Source organism: Lithobates pipiens, unplaced genomic scaffold (assembly GCF_037356315.1).
Source record: "Lithobates pipiens isolate NorthernLeopardFrog02 unplaced genomic scaffold, aLitPip1_a1.2 Scaffold_30, whole genome shotgun sequence".
In the NCBI taxonomy this organism is placed as follows: domain Eukaryota; kingdom Metazoa; phylum Chordata; class Amphibia; order Anura; family Ranidae; genus Lithobates; species Lithobates pipiens.
The window spans coordinates 128,137,826-128,161,725 of NW_027507791.1; the positions used below are offsets into that span (position 1 = coordinate 128,137,826).

Genomic DNA, 23,900 nt, shown 5'->3' on the forward strand with positions numbered 1-23,900 from the left:
GAAATAAACAAGGCCTGAATCCTCTTTATTCCAGACCGACAGGATGGTGTCTTGAAGCAGTCTTTGAATAAAACTGCGCGTAAGGGACGGCCCTGAAGGAAGCCACCATTTCCCCTAAAAATCTCCTGCAGCCGATTGAAGGAATTTTCCTTTATCCTGATAAGTTGAATTAGCCCTACAATGGAACTGATTCACGTCTGGGGTAAGAATACCTTCTTCTGTATGGTATCTATAACCAGCCCCCAAGTAACCTCCTTAATGGTTTTAAGGAGACTCTTCCTAGGCCGAGAATCCTGAGATCAGACTCTGGTTTTAGACCTGGGACTGAATGATCTAATAAAAGTAGATCTTCTAATAGACTAGGACCGTTATGCCTTGAGCCTTTAACCTGGCTAAAGGAGGCAAGGGAATCTTTCAGAACACTCGTGGTGCTGTGGCCAAGCCGAATGGCAGTGTCGCGATTGAAAAAATAATTTTATATTTTAAACCGCAGAAATTTCTGGTAAGCAGGAAACTTTGGCACATGGAGATATGCAACTCCCCTGCTTGCAGGATGGACACAGCCGATTAAATTATGAAAGGATTGGATGTTCAAGTACCGATTCAGATCTCCGAGATCTAGAATGGGTCTTACCTCTCTGTTTGGCTCTGAGACCTTAAAAGGTTTGCACCAAAAATATACCCTGTTCCACTAAGAGAATATCTGATATCACTGACTGGGATAACAGCTGATCCAGAGGCCAGAAAGAGACTTCTCTTCTTTCCTTTTTTTTTTTCTCTGGAAACTTAGGAGCATTCTTTGAGGAGAAAGACACTCTTGCATAAACACTGCCGCATCAGCAGCCCCAAGGACCTGAACCCCGGACCCTCAGATCGAAAGCCGACTGGGCCATCCGGGCTCTTGAAACTAGACGTAACCTAGAGAAGAAAATTGCAGAAATCCCTCTGCTCTTAACATTGTTCCTGCCAGACTTTGAGAATTGCAGGACCTTTCCCCTCACCCGAACGAGTGGGGTGCTCCTTCACGAGAAGGCCTTAGCATTCTGCTTTATGAGCTTTCTGTCCCCAAGATCCTGGTGCTGCTCCTGGGAGCAAGGCATAGGAGAGGCTGCATGATTAAAAGGAGAACTGTCTGAACCTCCTTTTACTGGTAAAGAGAGCTTTTTTTTTTTTTTTTTTTAAAAGGTTCTTTATTTGCCGAATGTACATACAAAGTTATGCAATACATTAGTCATGTTTCAGAATATCTCATACATTAAATAGCATTTCAAAATTTAAGGCATCTTTTCTTATAATGGTATTCATTTGTACATATGACATCCCTTTCATTTTTTGAAGATTAGCAGTCCTTTAACAAATTTCCAACATGTAGTCAACTTCTTTCCTGCCCAAACGCAGGAATAAAAAGAACAAAAAGAACAGAGAACTATTGTTGTGCCGTTTTCCCACAAGTACCAAGATCCTGCAATCAGTATATTCCCAGTATATTTTCTCACCTCCCCTGCGTGATGTCATTACCAATTTTTTCAGTGACAGATTATACAGTTTCCTTAGAGTTTATCCATTTACCCCAAACTTTGTGGAACTTCTTAGGACAGCCCCGTGCCTCATAGGTCATTTTATATAATGTAACAATTGTATTAATTAGGTTCTTCCATGCTGTCAGTGTGAGGTAATCTCTTTTAATCCAGTTAAGGACAATCAGCTTTCTAACATAATAAAACAGTATTTTCAGTAGTGTTCTCGTGTTGCTACTCATAACTTCATCTTCTATGATACCCAAAAGTCCCAGTAGTGGGCTACAAATGTTCAGGAGGTCCAGTTCATGTGCGAGAAATTGAGTTACCTGCGACCAGAGTGGGCGTATTCTATTACGGTTCCAAACCGTCAGCTGCTAGACACTTATGGCATGTGGGGTTATCTCCTCTTCCCAATTTGTATAACCTCACCGGGGTATAGTACATTTGGTGCAAACATCTTAGTTGAATCAGTTTGTCTCTTGCTGAAATGACCGTGGACATATAAGAGGACAACACTTACTCCCACTGTCCCTCTGTAAGTTCCGGGATAATAGCTATCCATCGATCCTTAAGTTTTGTTTCTTTTGGTATTTTTACATCTGCCAGTGTGTTGTAGTAAGTGGAGATTAGTTTGTTGTGATCTGGGTCAGCCAGGAGTCTTTCAAAATTGGAATGCTCTAGAGCAGTGATGGCGAACCTTGGCACCCCAGATGTTTTGGAACTACATTTCCCATGATGCTCAACTACACTGAAGAGTGCATGAGCATGATGGGAAATGTAGTTCCAAAACATCTGGGGTGCCAAGGTTCGCCATCACTGCTCTAGAGGAACCCATCCAGTCCCAAATTGAATGTGAGCAGCATGTTTTAGTCTAAAGAACTGAAATGCCCAAGATTCTTGGATTTTCAGTTCACTACTTATTTGTGCGAATGATTTCAGTTTGCCATCATCGAATAGTTGATGAAGGTATGCAAGTCCGACTTTAGCCCATCTATTTCCATCCTTCAAGCATGGGTTGTACCATAGTGGCGCATTCGGTGATAAGTGGAGGGGGTTATCAGCTATGTGTTTCAGACAGATCAAGTGTTTTTTTTTGCCGTCTAAGTATGGTCCTACCATTCGTTGTGGGAACTGCACCTCTAAAAAAAGTTTAGTAGTGTTTCGTATGATGTTACTACAGCTGCTTCAAATCGCAGTAGAGGCATTATTTAGCTGTGGGAACATTCGCCAATGTACATGTACCAGTTGTGAAGCTAAATAGTCCAGTCTAAGGTCAGGGACCGCTAGGCCTCCCCTTCTCACCGGTAATTGTAGGAGTTCTAGGGATACTCTAGCTGCTTTGTTACCCCATAGAAAGGTCGTTAACAGGGAATTAATGCATCTAAAGGTCCGTTTTGGGATGTAAGTTGGGGCATTGGAGAGTACGCACAGAAATTTGGGCAAGAAGATAATTTTAAATAAGTTATCCCTACCCATTAGCGCGAGTGTTAAGTCTTTCCATTTTTGTATCTCATCTTGGAATGATTTGATTATTGGTATTAGATTTGTCTCTCTAAAGGAACCTACAGGGGATTCTATCAGTATCCCCAAGTATTTGAATTGTGACACCACCTTTAAAGGGCAGCTATTGGGCAAACTCAAATTCGGCTGCGGATCCAGAAGAAAGAGAATCGATTTGGTCCAGTTGAGCCTGAAGACCGAGTAATCTCCGAACTCCTGGATCAAGGAGATCGCTGCTGGTAGGGATTCATCCGGATCTTCCAGGTACAGGAGCATGTCATCCGCGTATAGTGACGCACGTTCCTCCAGACCTTCAACCGATAGTCCCTTAGGTAAAGAGAGCTTTACCCCTTTTGGATGTACTTATCCATTCTAAATGGCAGTACCCCAGAAAGGGACACAGACTGGCTAAGGGTTTTCACCTGGTGCTTTGGCTGATCAATATTTCAGCCTGCAAAAATGCACTAGTCCAAGTATAAGCCATAGGGCTTAAACGATCGAGTCCTTCACAGCATCTGTGAGACACAGTGTGTCCAATACACCAGCCCCTTGCTGGGCCTGCTGATCAGGCAGAACTTTCAGGTATCTCACACCTGTTCCTTAAACCCTTAGAGTCCATATTCCAATGCATTGGCGTGACTCAAATTGTGCTCCACCAAAATAGTGGAGCAGACGTTAAAGGGTTAACGGACTGAGTTACTTCAATTGCAGCCAGAACTGCAAAAGTCATCTGGTCTTTAAAATGAAAATCCAACCTTAACTTGCTGGATCCTTTAACATCAGTGCATTATCCACTGGACATGTGAGACTCTGCTCACTGAGGTGATTGCAGCATTAATAGCTGGAACCCCCCATTTCTTCCATAGAAATGTTCCCATTCAGAATACATAGCTATGCATGAATAGGAAAAACACCCCCAGGTGAGGGAGGTTCAAATGAACCCTATTAGATGTAGATACACCAAGAGCCTGTGCTGCAGGCAACGTAAGCGTTAAGTAAGGGAGTAGACAAACACCTGACTTGTGCGGCTACTCCCTCCCTGTTAGGATCCTCCAAAGAGGAAAAATAAGTATCTTCCAATATTTGGGAAGATCTACCTGACTCCCAGCCTCCTGCACCTCAACAAAAGGGCCTAGATGGGAATCTGCTATGTTTAGTCCTACTATGGAGAGACATCATAGCAATAATCTTTTGAATGGTAGAAGAAAAAACCTGTTTGTATGAAATACATAGGAAAAAAAAAGTGTTCTACCCTTGACGGCTCATCTGACTGGCCGTATTTTTTTTTACCTCTCAGGGGAGGAAGACATTCTTTTGTAAGGGTTTTTAGTTTGTTGTATACCATTAACTCCTTAGAAACTTTAGAGGAGTTCCTGGTCCCTTTGTCACTCATAGCTTACAGTATATAGCAGAGGCAGTACCAGCAAAATAATGTTACACTTGCTAGGTTATAGTACAGTACAAAAGTTGCTATTAGTCCTAGCTATACAGTACAATGTTGTCAACAAAAGGGGATGCCTGTGTTACCAAACCTGACCACCAACCACTCTGCTCTGTCCCTCCACCGCCAGACTGCAGCTTTTCCTATATAGCTTAAATTCCTCCATGTGTGTGGCCAGCGTCTGACGGCGTTTAGCTACGCCCCCCCTCCTCTTTCAACAGGGAAGTGTGTGAGCGCCGGCATCATGGCGGGTGGGGGTAAATCCTCCAACTGACGAGCGGTCGCTGGCTGGCATTAAAAGGATCAAAAACCGCCAATCTGTGGGCGCAGCAAGTGATCAGAATCCCCCTTCATACCTGAGGGTATGAGCTGGCTTGAATGGAGAGGAGAGTGGAGCTTCTGCTGTTTCCAGCATCAGAATGGTGAGTGCTCAATACAGCCTCCAGTGGTGACACAGACATGACATGACAACACAATACATGGAAGGAGAGATTCCTGAGAAAATCTCCCCTACCTTTCCTCGCAGCAGGGTTTATCAGAGATAAAAAAAACAATCTTCGCCCTTCACGGTAGGCTCCGAGACCTTGAAAGGAAACCTTCAGGAACAGGGGTACACTCAAGTAATCCCGCAATCCCGGACCTGCGAGAAGACCCTGCCAGTAAACTTTTATTGGCTTTACTACCAAAAAGTACTGGATCCCAGAGCCCAGCTTTAAAAGCATTCGCAAGCAAAACCTTGTGTCTTTGAATGATGAGGCCCAGGTACCATTCATTTAGTCCATTACGGAGACATTAAAATGGACCCAGTCAGGATGGCTGGCTCTCATCAAAAGATTACTGCCCGTGGAGCTCAGTACAACACATCCTTACACGTGCCCAACATCTTAGACACTGGCAAAAAAACTGACTCCCAGTAATGGGAGGGGTTATATGGGGGAAGTTCACGCCTTAAGGGGCTTGCCAGTGTGCAGCACCTGATACGCCGATATAACCCACATACTTATTATTATGGCTCTGTGTCCCCTGATTTAGGAAAAGAAAGTGTAATATTGGTTTTCTTTATCAAGTGTACAGAAGGACATTTATTAGCATTATCCCATATTCTTCTCATTCCTCCAGTTCTAGATTATGTTCCAAAATCTGCACCCATTTTAACATGTAACTATGTCTCTGGAAGGGGGTGGTATCAATTAATGTGATTAGTGATTAATAATCTGAAAATATCCGTAATGAGGTGTTGACGCTTAGGAACATCTAACCGTATTCTCTCAAAAGAAAAAAAGGAGACAATTTAGAAAAATACAAGTTTAACCACCTCGCTCCCGCCCTATAGCCGAATGACGGCCGTAGGGCAAGCGCGTTCGTCCGGGAGGCTGTCCCTGGACGTCCTAATGTCTACGTCCGCAATGCGCGCCGCCGCGGGCGCGCATCGCGGAGGTTCTGGTGTTCGCCGTGTCCCCCGGGGACAGGCAAACACAGATCGCTGTAAACGGCCAATCACAGCGGCCATTTACAGCGCGATCGGCGTGTCCAATGGGAGATGATCTCATATGTAAACATATGAGATCATCTCTCAGCGCCGCTCTCCCTCCTCACACAGACAGCGTGTGAGAGGGGAGAGATGAACGGCTGCCTTTGTAAAAGTAAAAAAAAAAGTGCCATCCTCCCCCAGCAGTGGCATCCATCCTCCCCCAGCAGTGCCATCCTGCCCCAGTGCCATCCGTCCCAGTGCTACCTGCCCCCAGTGCTATCTGCACTCAGTGCCACCTGTTGTCAGTGCCATTTGTCCCCAGTGCCATCTGTCATCAGTGCCACATAGTGCCATCTGTCATCAGTGCCACGTATTAGTGCCATCTGTCATCAGTGCCACGTATCAGTGCCATTTGTCATCAGTGCCACCTGTCAGTGTCACGTGCCATCTGTTGTCAGTGTCACGTGTCATCAATGCCACTTATCAGTGCCATCTGTCATCAGTGTCACACGTCATCGGTGCCATGTATTAGTGCCATCTGTCATCAGTGCCACGTATCAGTGCCATCTGTCATCAGTGCCACCTGTCAGTGTCACGTGCCATCTGTTGTCAGTGTCACATGTCATCAATGCCACTTATCAGTGCCATCTGTCATCAGTGTCACTCGTCATCGGTGCCATGTATTAGTGGCATCTGTCATCGGTGGCACGTATTAGTGCCATCTGTCATCAGTGCCACGTATTAGTGCCACGTGTCATCAGTGCCACGTGTAAGTGCCATGTATTAGTGCCATCTGTCATCAGTGCCACGTATAAGTGTCATCATTGCCACGTATCAGTGCCATCTGTCATCAGTGTCACGTGTCATTGTCCTGGTGCTTCAAAAGTGTAATAAACAGTCAACAAGTTAGATGTGTAATTTATGTTCCTAGAACACATGATGGCGCTACCTGCATGTTGGGCCTCTCTATGTGGCCAGGCTGTGAAAAAGTCCCACACATGTGGTATTGTAATACTCAGGAGGAGTAGCAGAATTTTTTGGGGGGTGTCATTTGTGGTATACACATGCCATGTGAGAGAAATAACCTATTACAATGCCAATTTTGTGGAGAAAAAAAAATGAAAAATCTTAATTTTGCAAAGAATTGTGGGAAAAAAAATGACAACATCAAAAAGCTTACCATGCCTCTTACTAAATACCTTGGAATGTCTACTTTCCAAAAAGGGGTCATTTGGGGGGTATTTGTACTTTCCCGACTTGTTCGGGTCACAAGAAGCGAGATAGTCCACCAGTACATCAGATGTGATCAATTTTGTGCGATTCGCACCACAGCTTGTAGACTCTCTAACTTTCACAAAGACCAAATAAAATCCACTAATTTGGGTTATTTTTACCAAAGATATGGAGCAGTATAAATTGTGGCCAAAATTTATGAAGAAAAATTAATAATTTGCATAATTCTGTCACAGAAACAAAGAAATATGCGTTTTTTTTCAAAATTTTCGGTCTTTTTTCATTTATAGCGCAAAAAATAAAAACCCCAGAGGTGATCAAATACCACCAAAAGAAAGCTCTATTTGTGAGAAAAAAAGGACAAAAAATTCATTTGGGTACAGTGTTGCATGTCATTCAAAGTGTGAGAGCACCGAAAGCTGAAAATTGGTCTAGCAGGAAGGGTGTTTAAGTGCCCAGTAAGCAAGTGGTTAAGCAGCAGAATCTTGATGAGGTCATTCTTTAGATTGGTTTGCTTACTGCACTAAAGACTGACTGGCTCTTACATTCAAAGTACTGTACTCTGAGGGATTACAGAAGGCTATGGTCTCTGAAAAAAATAAAAAAAGACCCCCATCGCCTGTTCCCACCACATCGTAAAGAGCCAATCACAGCGGCCCTTTACCATGTGATCAGCTGTGTTCATTCACAGCTGATCACATGGAAACATTCAAAGGGAAAACACTGCGCTATGGCTAAAGACAAAAAAAAGGGTCAGCAGCTAACACTCAAACAGACAAAGTTCAGTGAAAGTGGAGTAACAAATAGTGTAGCGCTAAATAAGGGAAATAAGAAATGAGATATGAGGAAGTGTCAGTAAAGCTGACACTATACCACACATAAATGACAAAATATACAATTACGTGAATAAAAGTACAAATGTTAGTTCACTCAGAACACAGCATATGTGTAGGAGTGTATAGATACTGGTAGGTATCAGTAACTAAAATCTGAGTCTCAGTGAGATAGTCCACATGTGTTGAGTAGTAGACAAATATTGATGTTAGTCTTCCCAACGGGGAAATCAGATAATCCACAAATCAGATGAAACTGGAAATGACGGCTTGTCTGGGGTAACTTCAAAGAATAATTAAAAACTCTTACCAGAGAGGGTGGACTCATCTGTCATACGACGGTTGACTCAACAGCGCTTGTGGTCCAAAATGGTACCAATTGGATATAATGAGTTGATAGTAGTCCAGGTAAGTGGCTCAGCTATCTCCGGATTGGGTGGACTTCCAGTATTGAAGGCTGTAGCATGCGTCTCTCGGGACAGCAGGGTCAAATTATTCGCACTGGGGTGCCACCCCAAATGCAGAGGATGGTCAGCAAATAAGGAAAAAAAGAGGAAAAAAAGGGCTCCAAATGGTGCAGGTCAGATAGTAACCATTGGGTTTATTTAAAAAAAAAGGGTCATAAAAACCATAACATAATTACGACGTGATCACAAAAAATAGATTAAAACGTAAAAAAGCAATGTGGGGTGCCAAACGCAAGCCCGACGCGTTTCGACGACAGAGGTCTTCAACAGGGGCATATTGTAACCCTCCACATTGCTATCAAATTTATAAACTACCCCATAACTGGCCCGCCTATTAAGGGGCGGAGTCAGAAATTAAGATCAAGATGTGTAAAAGATGGCCGTCCAATAGGAGCATACCATGGGCGGTTCACCTTGCACGTAATGACCAATGAGCATCAGGCCATCAATCGCACAAACACCATATAAACACCAATAAGCTCAATACACTGTCGATATATCAACAAACACCAAAATCTTTAATGGTGCAATCAAAGCACTCATAATTGGGACCAAAATTCCACATCCCGCCCTCCTTCCGCATCTCAAGCGAAGCACTTACCAATGTACCATGCATCATCCATCAGGTCACATGGAGACATGGGAGGCTATGGGGATGTGCTTGATCAATGTGTCAGCCAGTATACATCAAGCAGACCGGGCGCTGGATACAAACGGCCATCTGAACCCCTCTCAAATGGGGGCTAGGCGTTCACATCACACGGATGGCCCTCACTTAGTCAGCGACAATCCCACCCGACTGGGCAGGTATCGTTGAATAGATCATATGGCGTCCCTGACCTGTGTGTCTCCGTTGCCATGACACTGGTCGGGACGCTGAGCACGCACCTCCTCGTTCCGGGTCACGTGGCTCTCTACGTCAGCGCTCTGTATGACACAGGACGCTGAGTATAGATTCTATGGCGTCCATGACCTGTGTGTCTACGTTGCCATGACACTGGTCAGGGCGCCGAGCACGCACCTCCTTGTTCCGGGTCACGTGGCTCTCGACGTCAGCGCTCTGTGTAACACAGGACGTTGAGTAGACACCTCCCATTCTCAAAACACGTGATCGCCGACGTCAGCGTTCTGTGTAATGAACGCAGGCGCTCAACGAACATCCTCACTATCAGTGGGTGTCGCCGCAGCCTGTGTCCCCATATGTAACATTTAAACAAACAAAACTGCATTGTGCGTCATGTGGGGAAAAACAACTAATAAATACAAATGGAGATTATGCAGGTTATAACCTACAATGTAATCCATCTTATCTGCGGTGTACAGTGCTATGGTATCAAGAGGAAATTTACAATGTCCTATATATTTAAAATGTTATATGGCTGAGCATGAAAAATTAATAATAAATAAAGCCAAAGCAAAAAAATACAAATATAATAAGTAACACCCCATATAGAAATATAGGAATATATAAATGTCATGTGCAAAAATTCGATCGCTTGAACAAGGATGCATATATACATAATAAAAATCCCTAAAAAAGGGGGATAATTACGGCTCTATGCAATTACTGAATTTATATAGAGTCGTATGTACTCCATACTAATAATTGTTTTAGAGTGTGTATTGTGTCTCTACGTAGGTTGTTAGGGGCATATGGTCCATATTTCTTAGAACCAGCATAGAACACCAAAAAAATAATAATCTGACTGTACACGGGGTATATACATCAGATAGGAGATATATATCTCTATTTAAATGTAGATTTATGCTTGATTGATGAAGCAATTAATGTCCCAATCGGTGTTCATGCCGTGGGGAGAATAGCACCTCAACTCATGTATCCAAAAAGTTTTGAGGCGCGATACACCCCGCAAGCATGGGTCTCCCCTCCAATTAGGAATAAATCTATCTATAATTTGAAAATGAGTACCTTCGTAATGATAAAATCATTGGAAGCTTGATTCCGGAGAAAACAGGGGTCACCTATAGGGGGGCCTGCTCTATTCAGAGTAATATTGCCCCTAATGCGATCGACATTCCAAAACCTGTCCAATTCTTCCCGCAATGTAAGGGTTTCTTTCCCTGTTGAAAATGCAATATGTGTATATACAAATGCTCTGGGGAAGAGAAAGAGCGATACTTCTACATCTACGACCACGCAGCGGGTATAGTCTATGAAGCATTTTACTACTTGCACAACTAGATTCATAGTTTATCTTATTACATGTCCGTGTAAAAAACAGTACGTTGGCCGTACCATTAGAAATTTTTCAATTAGGGTGAATGAACATCTTGCAAAAATGAAAAAGGGCTGTGACAAAAACACTGTCCCCCGGCATTTCCTGGAGCACCATGGTAGAGACCCGACGGGTACTCATTTTCAAATTATAGATAGATTTATTCCTAATTGGAGGGGAGACTCATGCTTGCGGGGTGTATCGCGCCTCAAAACTTTTTGGATACACGAGTTGAGGTGCTATTCTCCCCACGGCATGAACACTGATTGGGACATTAATTGCTTCATCAATCAAGCATAAATCTACATTTAAATAGAGATATATATCTCCTATCTGATGTATATACCCCGTGTACAGTCAGATTATTATTTTTTTGGTGTTCTATGCTGGTTCTAAGAAATATGGACCATATGCCCCTAACAACCTACGTAGAGACACAATACACATTCTAAAACAATTATTAGTATGGAGTACATACGACTCTATATAAATTCAGTAATTGCATAGAGCCGTAATTATCCCCCTTTTTTTAGGGCTTTTTATTATGTATATATGCATCCTTGTTCAAGCGATCGAATTTTTGCACATGACATTTATATATTCCTATATTTCTATATGGGGTGTTACTTACTATATTTGTATTTTTTTGCTTTGGCTTTATTATTAATTTTTCATGCTCAGCCGTATAACATTTTAAATATAGAGGACAAAATTTTCTCTTGATACCATAGCACTGTACACCACAGATAAGATGGATTACATTGTAGGTTATAACCTGCATAATCTCCATTTGTATTTATTAGTTGTTTTTCCCCACGACGCACAATGCACTTTTGTTTGTTTAAATGTTACATATGGGGACACAGGCTGTGGCGACGGAGACACACAGGTCACGGACGCCATATGATCTATTCAGTGATACCTGCCCGGTCGGGTGGGATTGTCGCTGGCTAAGTGAGGGCCATCCGTGTGATGTGAACGCCTAACCCCCATATGAGAGGGGTTCAGATGGCCGTTTGTATCCAGCGCCCGGTCTGCTTGATGTATCCTGGCTGACACATTGATCACGCACATCCCCATAGCCCCCCATGTCTCCATGTGACCTGATGGATGATGCATGGTACATTGGTAAGTGCTTCGCTTGAAATGCGGAAGGAGGGCGGGATGTGGAATTTTGGTCCCGATTATGAGTGCTTTGATTGCACCATTGAAGATTTTGGTGTTTGTTGATATTTCGACAGTGTATTGAGCTTATTGGTGTTTATATGGCGTTTGTGCGATTGATGGCCTGATGCTCATTGGTCATTACGTGCAAGGTGAACCGCCCATGATATGCTCCTATTGGACGGCCATCTTGTACACATCTTGATCTTAATTTCTGACTCCGCCCCTTAATAGTCAGGCCAGTTATGGGGTAGTTTATAAATTTGATAGCAATGTGGAGGGTTACAATATGCCCCTGTTGAAGACCTCTGTTGTCGAAACGCGTCGGGCTTGCATTTGGCACCCCACATTGCTTTTTTACGTTTTAATCTATTTTTTGTGATCACATGTCGTAATTATGTTATGGTTTTTATGACCCCTTTTTTTTTAAAATAAACCCAATGGTTACTATCTGACCTGCACCATTTGGAGCACTTTTTTTCCTCTTTTTTCCTTATTTGCTGACCATCCTCTGCATTTGGGGTGGCACCCCAATGCGAATAATTGGACCCTGCCGTCCCGAGAGACGCATGCTACAGCCTTCAATACTGGAAGTCCACCCAATACGGAGATAGCTGAGCCACTTACCTGGACTACTATCAACTCATTATATCCAATTGGTACCATTTTGGACCACAAGCGCTGTTGAGTCAACCGTCGTATGACAGATGAGTCCACCCTCTCTGGTAAGAGTGTTTAATTATTCTTTGAAGTTACCCCAGACAAGCCGTCATTTCCAGTTTCATCTGATTTGTGGATTATCTGATTTCCCCGTTGGGAAGACTAACATCAATATTTGTCTACTGCTCAACACATGTGGACTATCTCACTGGGACTCACATTATAGTTACTGATACCTACCAGTATCTATACACTCCTACACATATGCTGTGTTCTGAGTGAACTAACATTTGTACTTTTATTCACGTAATTGTATATTTTATACAATAAATAAATTTATGTGTGGTATAGTCAGCTTTACTGACACTTCCTCATATCTCATTTCTTATTTCCCTTATTTAGCGCTACACTATTTGTTACTCCACGATCACACGGAAACAAACTTGCCCGTGATTGGTATTCCCTTCCTCACGCACTGGCACAACATGAGGAGAGGAGAGCCTGTAACAGACAAGTGTGATGGGACATTTACACAGATAATCAGGGCACTTGTCAGTGTAGCCACATCAGTGCCATTCAGTAAAGAACAAAAACGACTTATTTGCAAAATTAGAAACTAAGAAAGACTTTTTTCAAAATTTGACTTTTTTTTAGCTAAAAAAAAAATTTAAACTGCGCTTGTGATTAAACACCACCAGAAGAAAGCTCTATTTGTGTGAAAAAAAAAAATAAAAAAAAAATCTAACTTGGGTACAGTGATGCATGCCCCTGCAATTGTCAAAGTGTGACAGCGCTAAATATGATAACGCGTGGGCAAAATAGTTGGCTGACCCCGCCACTGCTTCATTACTTTCAGATGAGGAGGGGTCTACAGATACCCAACTAGAATTAGGTCAGCTTTGGGCCAAACTTTATCCTTCTCACATCATGCATCGATACCGTCTTGTCTATATTCCCCTCCCAAACGTTCCTGGGAACCAGGTGTATTGGTAGTGGGTTCTGCAGACTCAGACTACCAGCTGTTTACTGGAGAATCATAGGTAAATGCACAAGTTCACCAATAAACCAAGGAGCCTCAAATGTCATCCAAAAGTTTTTATTGCAGAATGATCACATCACAAGAGAAAGTGCAGCATTTCAGAGCCTCACAGGGCCACTTCATAGGGTATGTGCGAGGCTACAAAATGCTGTGATGTGATCATTCTGCAATAAAAACTTTTGGATGTTTGAGGATCCTTGGCGTACTGACAAATATGTGCATTTACACACCACTATCCACTTGGTGTTGCGCTGGCTACTGCATTCATCGTGTGTGTCCATGGTCTGGCCACTGCATGGGCAACACAAATTTTTATGGTCTTGTTCAGGGTGTTTTTGTTGCATTGGTTTTGTTAACAGAAAATAAAAAAAATTGAAAGAAAAAAAAAGTGTGACAGAGCTAAAAGCTGAAAATTGGCCTGGGCAGGGCGGGGGTGAAAGTGCCCTATATTAAAGTGGTTAAACCTGCAGGGGACAGGGGTGTTTTTTATTTTTATGGTGTTTATTACCACTTTAAAGAAATTGAAATAACTATCAATAACCGGTTACCCTATGGAGAGGGCTGGAAAACCCCAGAATTTTGTGAGTGTGGTAACCCTCAAATAATCACAATTAATAGGAGTATAGAATATTAGCACATTCTGAAAAAAAAAGAAAATATTTGCTTCCACCAGTTCCGTTTTTACTTACTCTTAAGAACTCGGCATGTAGGAGATTCTTGAGGATTTGGTTGAAGCGCCTCCTCTCTGCATTTTCTTCCAGTACTTTTTCAAGGAAGATCTGGATCTGTCTTATTTGTGTGTTGGCTGGTAACAAGTCAATGGCCTGTATTTAAAATTTTGAGATATAAGAGAATAGGAACTGAAAATGTTAAAAGCAGGACATTTGAAAAGCTAAAATCAATCTAAAAATCACTTATTGTTTTATGGTAGACATAGCTGGTCTACGCCTTCCCCCCCCCCCCCTTTTTAATTCTGGGAGAGGGAAGGGATGAGATCCCCATCTCCCTCCTCCTCCTCCCCCCCCCCCCAGTGCCATCGTAATATATCCCCATTGCCATCGTAATATATGCCCATTTTTGTACCCTTCCCTAATTCCCCTTTCCCTACCACGACCCTCCTTTCCTCTACATTCCCTTTGACAGTCCCTACAATAAATGATGTGCTCTCCACATTTTTCTGCAAATCGATTGACTTAATTTATGTATCCTAGGAAAAATTACAAGAATGAGAAACGTATAGGTTTGGGGTTTTTAAGCCAAACTCCACAGAAACCGTAATGTTTAGTGTAGCGCAAACCAGCGCGTGGAAAATACAATCTAACACTATATAAGTACTGGAGAATATGAAGTGTTGAGCCTGCAGCTTACATCTTCAAGAACGATATCAAAGCCCAATTGGGAAGCCAAAAGAGCCTGCTTCCAGCCTCTGTCTGGAAGCATTGATGGAGAGATATGGACTGCAATATACTTTTTTTTTTATTAAAAAAAGTTTATTAATGTTTTGAAAAAGGAGAAAAAAAAATGGATTTTTACGTCAAACCTGTAAAATCCTTTTCTTTGAGTATATCATGTGACACAGAATCAGGCTAATATTCATTACCTGCTGGGTTACAATACTTCATCATTAGGTGAATGGACACTGGTAGACCAAAGGTCTTCAGACAGGAAGTGAACTCCTATATAACCCCTTCCATACAGGAAGTACTTAGTTATGTAGGAGGCACTAAATCCTCAAAAAAGAGGGGAGGGATCTCTGTCCCATGATGTACTTAAAGAAAAGTTTTTTTCTTTTTCATACATGATGGGACAACAGAGTCAGGCTAATATTCATTACCTGCTGGGATGTCCCAGAGCAATACCCTTGAAGGGAGGGAGACGCCCTACCAAACAATAGCCATCAGAACTTATACGGCAGCCCGCGGTAAACTGCAGCTGAAAGCCGAATCTTCGTCTGATCGAACATCCACTTGATAAAATTTTGTGAACGTATGCACTGAAGGCCAGGTAGCAGCCTTACAAATCTGAGCCACAGATAACTGATGGCAAAAAGCCCAGGAGGTTCCAACACCCCCGGTTGAATGAGCTCTTACCCTAAAAGCGAGAAGCTTTACGTATGACGGACCCAATTGGCAATGGAAGCTTTGGAATCTGACTGCCCCCTTCTTTTTTTTTTTCTTTTTTACCAAAATAAAAGTCTGATCCTCAGATCTCTGCAGATCTAGACAAATAAACCATGACTGCCCGGACAACATCCAAAGAATGCAGTTGGCGGAGAGAAAAAAAGAAGGCAAAATAATGTCCTGATTGAAATGAAAGGCCGACACCACTTTTGGCAAAAAGGATGGAACAGGTCGGAACATGACTGTCATGGTGAAGGATGAAGTACAGTTCCCTGCATGAAACGACCGCCAACTCCGACAACCTTCTAGCCGAGGTGATGGCCATCAGGAAGGCTAGCTTGCATGACAGCAAGTCTAATGAAATTTCCTTAATAGGTTCAAATGGTTGTTTCTGCAACACAGACAGCACCAAGTTAAAGTCCCAAGGACACATAGGTGACCTAATGGGGGGGAAGCAAGCGAGTTGCCCCTTGCATAAAGGTTCCGATCAGTGAATGGGAGGCTAAAGGCCTTTGGAAGAATACTGATAGGGCCAAAACTTGACCTCTGATTGTACTCAAAGCCAAATTGATTTCCACCTCTGACTGTAGAAAAGAGAATTCTCCCAATCACATATTTATGAGGATGCCATTTTCCGACTTCACATCAAGCAATACCTAGTGGTAGCTTTTCCAGCATTCACTAAAGTAGACACCAGAGTCCTTTAACACCCTGGCTTCAATAGCCATGCCATCAAATTTAGAGACTGTAAATTGGGGTGGAATATAGGACCTTGAGACAGTAGATTGGGGCGACGTGGAAGCGTCCATGGCCCGTCTATTGTCAGTCTCACAATCTCCAGGAATCAAGGCCTTCTGGGCCAGGCTGGTGCAACCAGAATGACTGGAATCCCCTCTCTCCGAATCCTGCTCAACAAAATGTGGAAGGAGAGGGATTGGAGGGAAAACATAAACCAGGGAGTACTGGCTCCATTCAACTATCAGAGCCTCTACTCCAATTGCCAGAGGATCTCTTGTTGGAGACACAAACTGCTGTAGCTTGTTGTTGAACCTGGATGCCAGTAGGTCGACCTCTGGCCATCCCCAACATTGGCTAATTTCCTGGAACACCTCTGGGTGTAGGGACCATTCCTCCGGGCAGATCTGCTGGTGGCTGAGATAATCTGCCTTCCAGTTCTCTACTCCCGGGATATGGACTGTCAATATTATTGGCACATGTCCCTCTGCCCAGGCTAGTATGTAGTTCACCTACTTCAGAGCTGGACAACTCCTGGTACCACCTTGGTGGTTTACATAGGCCGTTGCTGTGGTATTGTCGGACTGAACACTGATGAGGCAGTCCTGAAGCAACACCATCCCGGATCACAGGGCCAGACGTACTGACTATAATTCTAGGACATTGATGGGTAGGGTCTGCTCTGTCCCTGACCATTTCCACTGGGCTGTGAGCCAGTCTAGGGTCGCTCCCCAGTCTGAGAGACTGACATCTGTAGTCAGTACTCTCCAAGTTACCGGGAGAAAGGATTTTCCCTTTTCGCAGGTTCTGATCCTGCAACCACCAGTTCAGGCTTAAGCATGCCAGAGGAGATGAGCACATTGGATAATCCAGGGTTTTCTTCCTCTTTTGCAAGCCAACAAGATGTCTTGTTGTAAAGGCCTGGAATGAAACTGGGCATAGGGCACTGCCTCGAAGGAGGATACCAGACTCATACAGAGATGAATGGAGGGTTGACTGGTGCCCCTTATCTGATGCACCCGATACTTCAGGGCACAGATCTTAAGGGTGGCAAGAATACTCTTGCTTGGGCTGGGTTTAGAATCAGACCTAAATATTTTAGACTTTGAGCTGGTGTTAAGGCTGACTTTTCGGTATTTATGATCCAGCTTAAGCTTTTCAAATACCTCACTGTGTATATTATGCTCTGTTCTAGAGCCTGTACCGAGTGATCTCTGATCAGGAGGTCGCCCAGATACCCGAGCACCAGGATCCCTTGGGCCCTTAAAAGACCCACTACTGGTGCTAAAACCTTTGTAAACACCCAGGGAGCTGTAGCAAGCCCGAAGGGTAGAGCCACAAACTGAAAATGACGTTCCTCTAAGGCAAAACGTAGGAATCTCTGATGAGGCTGAAAGATAGGTAGAAGCAAGTACACATCCTTTATATCGATGGAGGCAGACTCCATCCCAAAGGATTGTAGGATGGGCCTTCTGTCCCCGTTTGGTTTCTGATCCGTAAACAGGTTTGAGTAAAACCCTGTGCCCCTTTCGGATACTGGAACCTCTACAATCACTCCTTGATGCACTAGATGTAGTGCCTGAAGCAAAAAGTTTCTTCTTGGAGGATCCGCGGGAATGCTGGACCATAGAAATCTGAGGGGGCAGCCCCCCCCCCCCCCCCCGTAACTCCAGCTTGCAACTGCGAGATATAAAATCGAGGTGACCAACTCGTCCTGAATTGTTGTTTTCCAAATGTCCGCAAGTGAAGCAGCCCCCCCCCCCCACCTGGTGGAGTGGGGCCTCCTCTCAAAAGGAGGGCTTGGTGCAGGGTTTAGAAGAACTTTGGACCCAGGGCCTTTTCTTGCCTTGGCCTTGCCCCTGGCCTTAGCGCCCTGTTGTCAGCAGAACCGCCCCGACACAGACATTTGAGGAAGCAGTCCCTAGGTTTTTAAAATGAGGGACGTCTGGTGCTTTTCTCCACAGGAAGTAGAGAACTTTTCCCTCCGGAAATCTTTTGGATATATTTGTCCAAGTGATCACCGAATAAATGTTCCCCATGAAACGGGAAACCTTCCAATAATTTTTACAAGGAAGCTTGGCTGACCAGTTCTTAAGCCATAAAAGTCTGCGCATATGTACAGACAAGAGAGCCAGACGAGAAACCTGGTGTATTGAATCTTTTAAAGAATCAACAGCAAAAAACACAGTGCTCGAGGAACATCTGTCTTATTTTCAGACAGATCATCCTCCTGGTTAAGCCTATCCAGCCGTTTGGCCAGTTCAGCCAGCTGTTGCAGCAGTTGGTGTTTGCCAGTCTGTAAAGGATCAAGTCAAAGAAAAATAAGCCTTTAATAATAAATCCAATTTCACGTGGATGTAGATGTGCCCTTCCCTGTGGTTTTAGTCCCACTCCTCTTTCTGGAAGACATTCAATGCCGCAAACAAAGAGTACTTGGGTGTAGTTAAAGAGGGAGTCTACCTAAAAAAATTTAAATAAATAATGATTAAAAGCCAGCAGCTACAAATACTGCAGCTGCTGACTTTTAATAAATGGACACTTACCTTTCCTGGAGTCCAGCGATGTCGGCAGACGAAGCCGAGCAATCGTTCGTTTCTCGGCTGCTGCCGACACCATTCTCGGTGAGGGAATCTGGAAGTGAAGCGTGGCGGCTTCACCTCACATTTCCCTACTGCGCATGCGTGAGTCACACTGCGTGTCATAAGTGGTCCTGGCCATCTCCTGGGACCTGTGTGTTTCCCAGGAGACAGTGGGGGGTACGGGAAGGGGCGTGACTCCCGCGGGAGTCTATTTACGGAAGTGGGTGCAGATACCTGTATTATACAGGTATCTGCACCCCCCCTCCCCCCTGAAAGGTGCCAATTGTGGCACCAGAGGGAGGGAGGAATCAGATGAGTGGAAGTGACCTCAAAAGTGAGATTCTTTAATAGGGCGCACCAAGCTCCTATGCACAATTCTGCTAAGAACCTTTAGCTTGCCAAGCAACACCTGTTGACTCATGTGACCCAGGTAAGGAGAAATGAACCACTGCACGTGTCTGTTCAGAGCCTGCTCTGTGTCCCACAGCTGCCTTCTGGAAGCACCACATGCTTGCAATACACAGCTTAAATAAGCTGGCTGTGCGCTGGAAAAAGTGGGCGTGACTGTATTTGCATACAACATGAATCTTCGTGCGCCCAGATAAAGGCTACGGCGCATGTGCGGCGAAGCCCAGAACTTCCCTATATGGTCATGTTTAGCTAGCTTGACTGATTGTTAAAATCACTGGGACACCCCACAAGCGCCCCATCCAGGCGCAGGGCCACTTAGGAACTAAGGGCCCAATCTTCACCCTTCACGGTGGGTTCCTGTCAACTAGAACCTCCAAGGACTGGGTACCCTTCCATGTTTTAGGGTCCACTCCCTTAGACCTGTACAGCACCCTGCAGGAAATGCCATTAGCGCTGTAGTGTCAGGACTTCCACTCCGCAAGGTCCAGCGCCCAGAGGCCACATAACAGGCAAAACCTTGCAGGATATTGAGTCTTCTTTGCGAGACTCGGGTACCATTTATCCAAGCATAAAAGCTTGTGTCAAATGGATCAGTTAATCCCTTGGTTCATTTTTGGAACCATTTGCGGGATTAGGGGCCTGGATTTCAGAGAGCTCAAACATGCCATCCACCTTGCAGACACTGGTAAAAAACAAAAGTACTTCCTGTATGGGAGGGGTTATATAGGGGATCACTTCCTGTACAAAGACCTTTGGTCTACCAGTGTACATTCACCTAATGATGAAGTATAACCCAGCAGGTAATGAATATTAGCCTGACTCTGTGTCCCATGATGTATGAAAAGGAAAGAAAAAAAAAACAGTGCACAACATGCCATATCAACATATATATGGAAGGCATACTGATGCAATATATGATGCAATACATTGGTACAGTAATACAATTCACCCAGGGATCCTTATTAGTGCACAAAGAATGAAGAAAACCAGAAACCAAAAATTAACCATGTGGTGACTTGATTTTCTTACTCAGAGATACATAAATGATAAGTTTGCTCCTTTTGGAGGTCCCCTTACTTGTGCAGCGTACAAAGAATAAACAAACCCCATTAAAATGACTACTTAATAGAGTGCCTTAATCAGTCCAAAGGCTTTTGTAAAAATAACGCCATAGGCACTTCAATATCATCGGGCACAGTATTCCCCCAATCTGGCTAAAGTTTATTTTAGGGCAACTCCTTGCAAGGCAAGTCAATTTGTACATTGGCAGGGGTTTATTGACCAACTCAATCCAAGCCCACAAATGAGGAGGGTCTGTCTTTTTCCACTGCAATACAATAAAAAAAAAAAAAAAAAAAAAAAGAGAAGGAGAAGGAGAAGGAGAAGGAGGAGAAGGAGAAGGAGGAGGAGGAGAAGGAGAAGGAGGAGAAGGAGAAGGAGAAGGAGGAGAAGGAGAAGGAGAAGGAGGAGAAGGAGAAGCAGAGACATTTGGGATACTTTCAGCACCTCCTCATCTAAAGATTACCCAATAAACAGCAGGCAGGGGTACAGATGTTAAGAGCCTGCTTCTCAAATAGGTGTACATAATCCGCTCCAAAAGTTACGCACCTTCGGGCAACCCCAGACTGACTTCAATATATTTTACACACACTTCACACAAACAACCCCCCACTAAACGCCACCACATAGATCTTTTTTAAGCATTATTATATGGGACACAAATCAATAGGTTTCTCTAGGACTTGGTCATATATCCAAGTTTTCTCTTACTTTAGTTGTGTTCAGTTTTGCATGATGCTGCTCCAAAACAGCCAGGGCAGCATCAATATTTGCCTTTGGTTCTTCCAGCTTTATTTTGATGGGACCAAGACAATGAACATCAGGTGGAGAGAGGTACATCCTGATAAGGGACAAATACACCTGTAGCAAAGAGGAAATAAAATCTGGTCACATGTTCGGAAACAGTCACTGAAAGGCTATTTTATTCATGACATCAGATCTACAACACAGTCTGCATCCCTAGCTAGAAAACAATATAGGGGTTACATAGTTAGTAAGGTTGAATAAAGACACCAGTCCATCCAGTTCAACCTGAGTGGGTATGTACAATTGTCTCTATCCTTGTACATTGCACACTCACATCGGTCCCTACCCTCAAGGAGCCCACAATCCAATATCCATTCATATACTATGGCCAATTTTGGACAGAAGCCAATTAACCTACCTGCATGTCTTTGGAGTATGGGAGGAAACCAGAGTACCCGGAGTAAACCCACACAGGCACAGGGAGAACATGCAAACTCCAGGCAGGTAGTGCCATTGTTGGGATTCGAACCAGCGACCCTTCTTACTGCTAGGCGAGAGTGCTAACCACTATACCACTGTGCCGCCCACTAAATTATTTTCTAAAGTTTACAAAATGGCAAACCCTGAAGACAACTGGGCGAAGAGGTCAGCTGTGGGGACAGAGTGGCAATGGCAATTGTGGCACTGGAGCGGGAGCTTTGTGAGGCAAGTGTGCCATAAAATGCACAAATATGCTGATGGTAAAAGCCCTGGGCACCAGCCACATAATTTAATTCTGCTTTATGGCAACTTTTGGATAAAATTTGTACTTTAGTGACAAGATATAGAGAATACAGAAAAATTGATTATTATGTTTGATTGCTTTCTGTTTGATGGGCCATGAGCCAACATTGCCATAATACTGGGGTCTATATACTGCTGTCTAGATGTAAGCATAGGCAAACATTCTCCAAGTTTGCAAAGCTCAAAGGAGAGCTCAAACTATGACTGACTAGCTACAGTGTTTCATTGTTTTTTCTCTAGGTTTCAACGTCTTATAAGAACATTTTTTACTCTGTGAAGAAACAAAAATTTTAAGCCCAACTCCGGCCACAACTTTTAGATTCATTTTGGACAGATTAGGAATAGTTAGAATTCGATCAGTTTTTTTTTTTAATGATTACGGCCCATTAGGACAGTGGTGGGAAATCTCTCTTTAAAAAGCTTCTTAATGTTTGGGCTTTTTTGTTGTGTACCCCCAATGTAATGTATGGACATTACAGAGGACAGTAAGCAAGGAAGATCTTAGTGGAGATATACACACACACACACACACACACACACACACACACAGTCCCCAGGTTACAAACATTACATTACAGACAGACTTACAGATTTCACTCCTGTAAGTTATCACCAATTCCTGTTTCCACAACAACCCAAAATTTTCTAAACCCAACTGTCATAGGGACACAAAGTAAGGTGAAATTTTCTGAACAGGGGCACAGACAGCAAAACAAAATGTTACAGGGGAGTTAACCCTTCCCTATACTAGCCAAAAAAAAAAAAAATGTACCTGTTACAACTTAAATACAAATGCAACTTAAAGAGGACACATCACATCAATAGTAGGGGATGGAGGAGGGGATAAAGGACTATATATACAAGATTTTAGTAACAAAAACTGTATCATTACCAGTAATCAGCATGGATTCATGAAGAATCATTCTTGCCAAACCAATCAACTTCTATAAGGAGGTGATCTGCCATCTAGATAAAGGAAGGCCCGTAGACATGGTGTAGCTGGATTTTGCAAAAGCATTTAACACAGTTCCCCATAAACGTTTACTGTATAAAGTAAGGTCTGTTGGCATGGTGTTCCATGCCAACATGAGTGCATGGATTGAAAACTGAATACAAGGGCGAGTTCAGAGGGTGGTGATAAATGGGGAGTACTTGGAATGGTCAGGGGTGGGTAGTGGGGTCCCACAGGGTTCTGTCCTGGAACCAATCCCTGTTAATTTGTTTATAAGTGACCTCGATGGTTGGGGTAAACAGTAAAAGCAGGGCAATAACTTCTCCACAGGATGTGGAAACCTTGCAAGTAGATCTGAACAAGTTATTGGGGTGGGCAATTACAAGGCAAATGAGGTTTAATGTGGAAAAATTTAAAATAATGCATTTGGATGGCAAAAATAATGCAATCTACTCACTGGGGGGAGAAACTCTGGGGGAATCAAGGATGGAAAATCACCTGGGGGTCTGTCAGGGCTGGCTTAGCTCTTCCTCCTCTGGGCTGGCTGCTCAGCCGTCGGCTATTTGCCAGCTCTCTTCTCTTTCCACAGTTACCAGCTGTTCCCGATGATGCTCGTCTGACCTGCCTATTTAAAGCCTTCCAGCTCACTTCTCTTCTGCCTTCGCGTTGGTCACATCACACGGAACCATCTCCTGCTGTTTGTTTCAAGACTGGCTTGCTGAAATCCCTCCTGGCTCCTTATCCTGCTTGCAGTTGCTCTCCTTGGATCCCTGATTTCAGGCCTGGCTGATTACCCGATCTGGTTAATGAACTTTGGACTGGCTGACTACCCGATCTGGTTACTGGACTCTGGCTATGCTTGACTATGCTTTTTCTATTTATCTTTTTATTTTTATTACTAAACAAGTGTGATTTAATTGTACTTCTGTCTCAGTCTGATTCATGGTTT

At 43.6% G+C, this 23,900-nt stretch overlaps 1 protein-coding gene across 1 annotated transcript in view; it reads right to left on the reverse strand.

Moving 5' to 3' along the window:
• VPS39 (VPS39 subunit of HOPS complex) overlaps nt 1-23,900 on the reverse strand; it is a 127,335-nt gene that overhangs the window by 25,459 nt on the left and 77,976 nt on the right. The window contains exons 22-23 of the mRNA XM_077464840.1: nt 21,181-21,330; nt 14,255-14,389 (exon numbers count right to left, since the gene is read on the reverse strand). Of these exons, the coding sequence (XP_077320966.1) occupies nt 14,255-14,389; nt 21,181-21,330 (285 nt within the window). The remainder of the gene's footprint in view (nt 1-14,254; nt 14,390-21,180; nt 21,331-23,900) is intronic.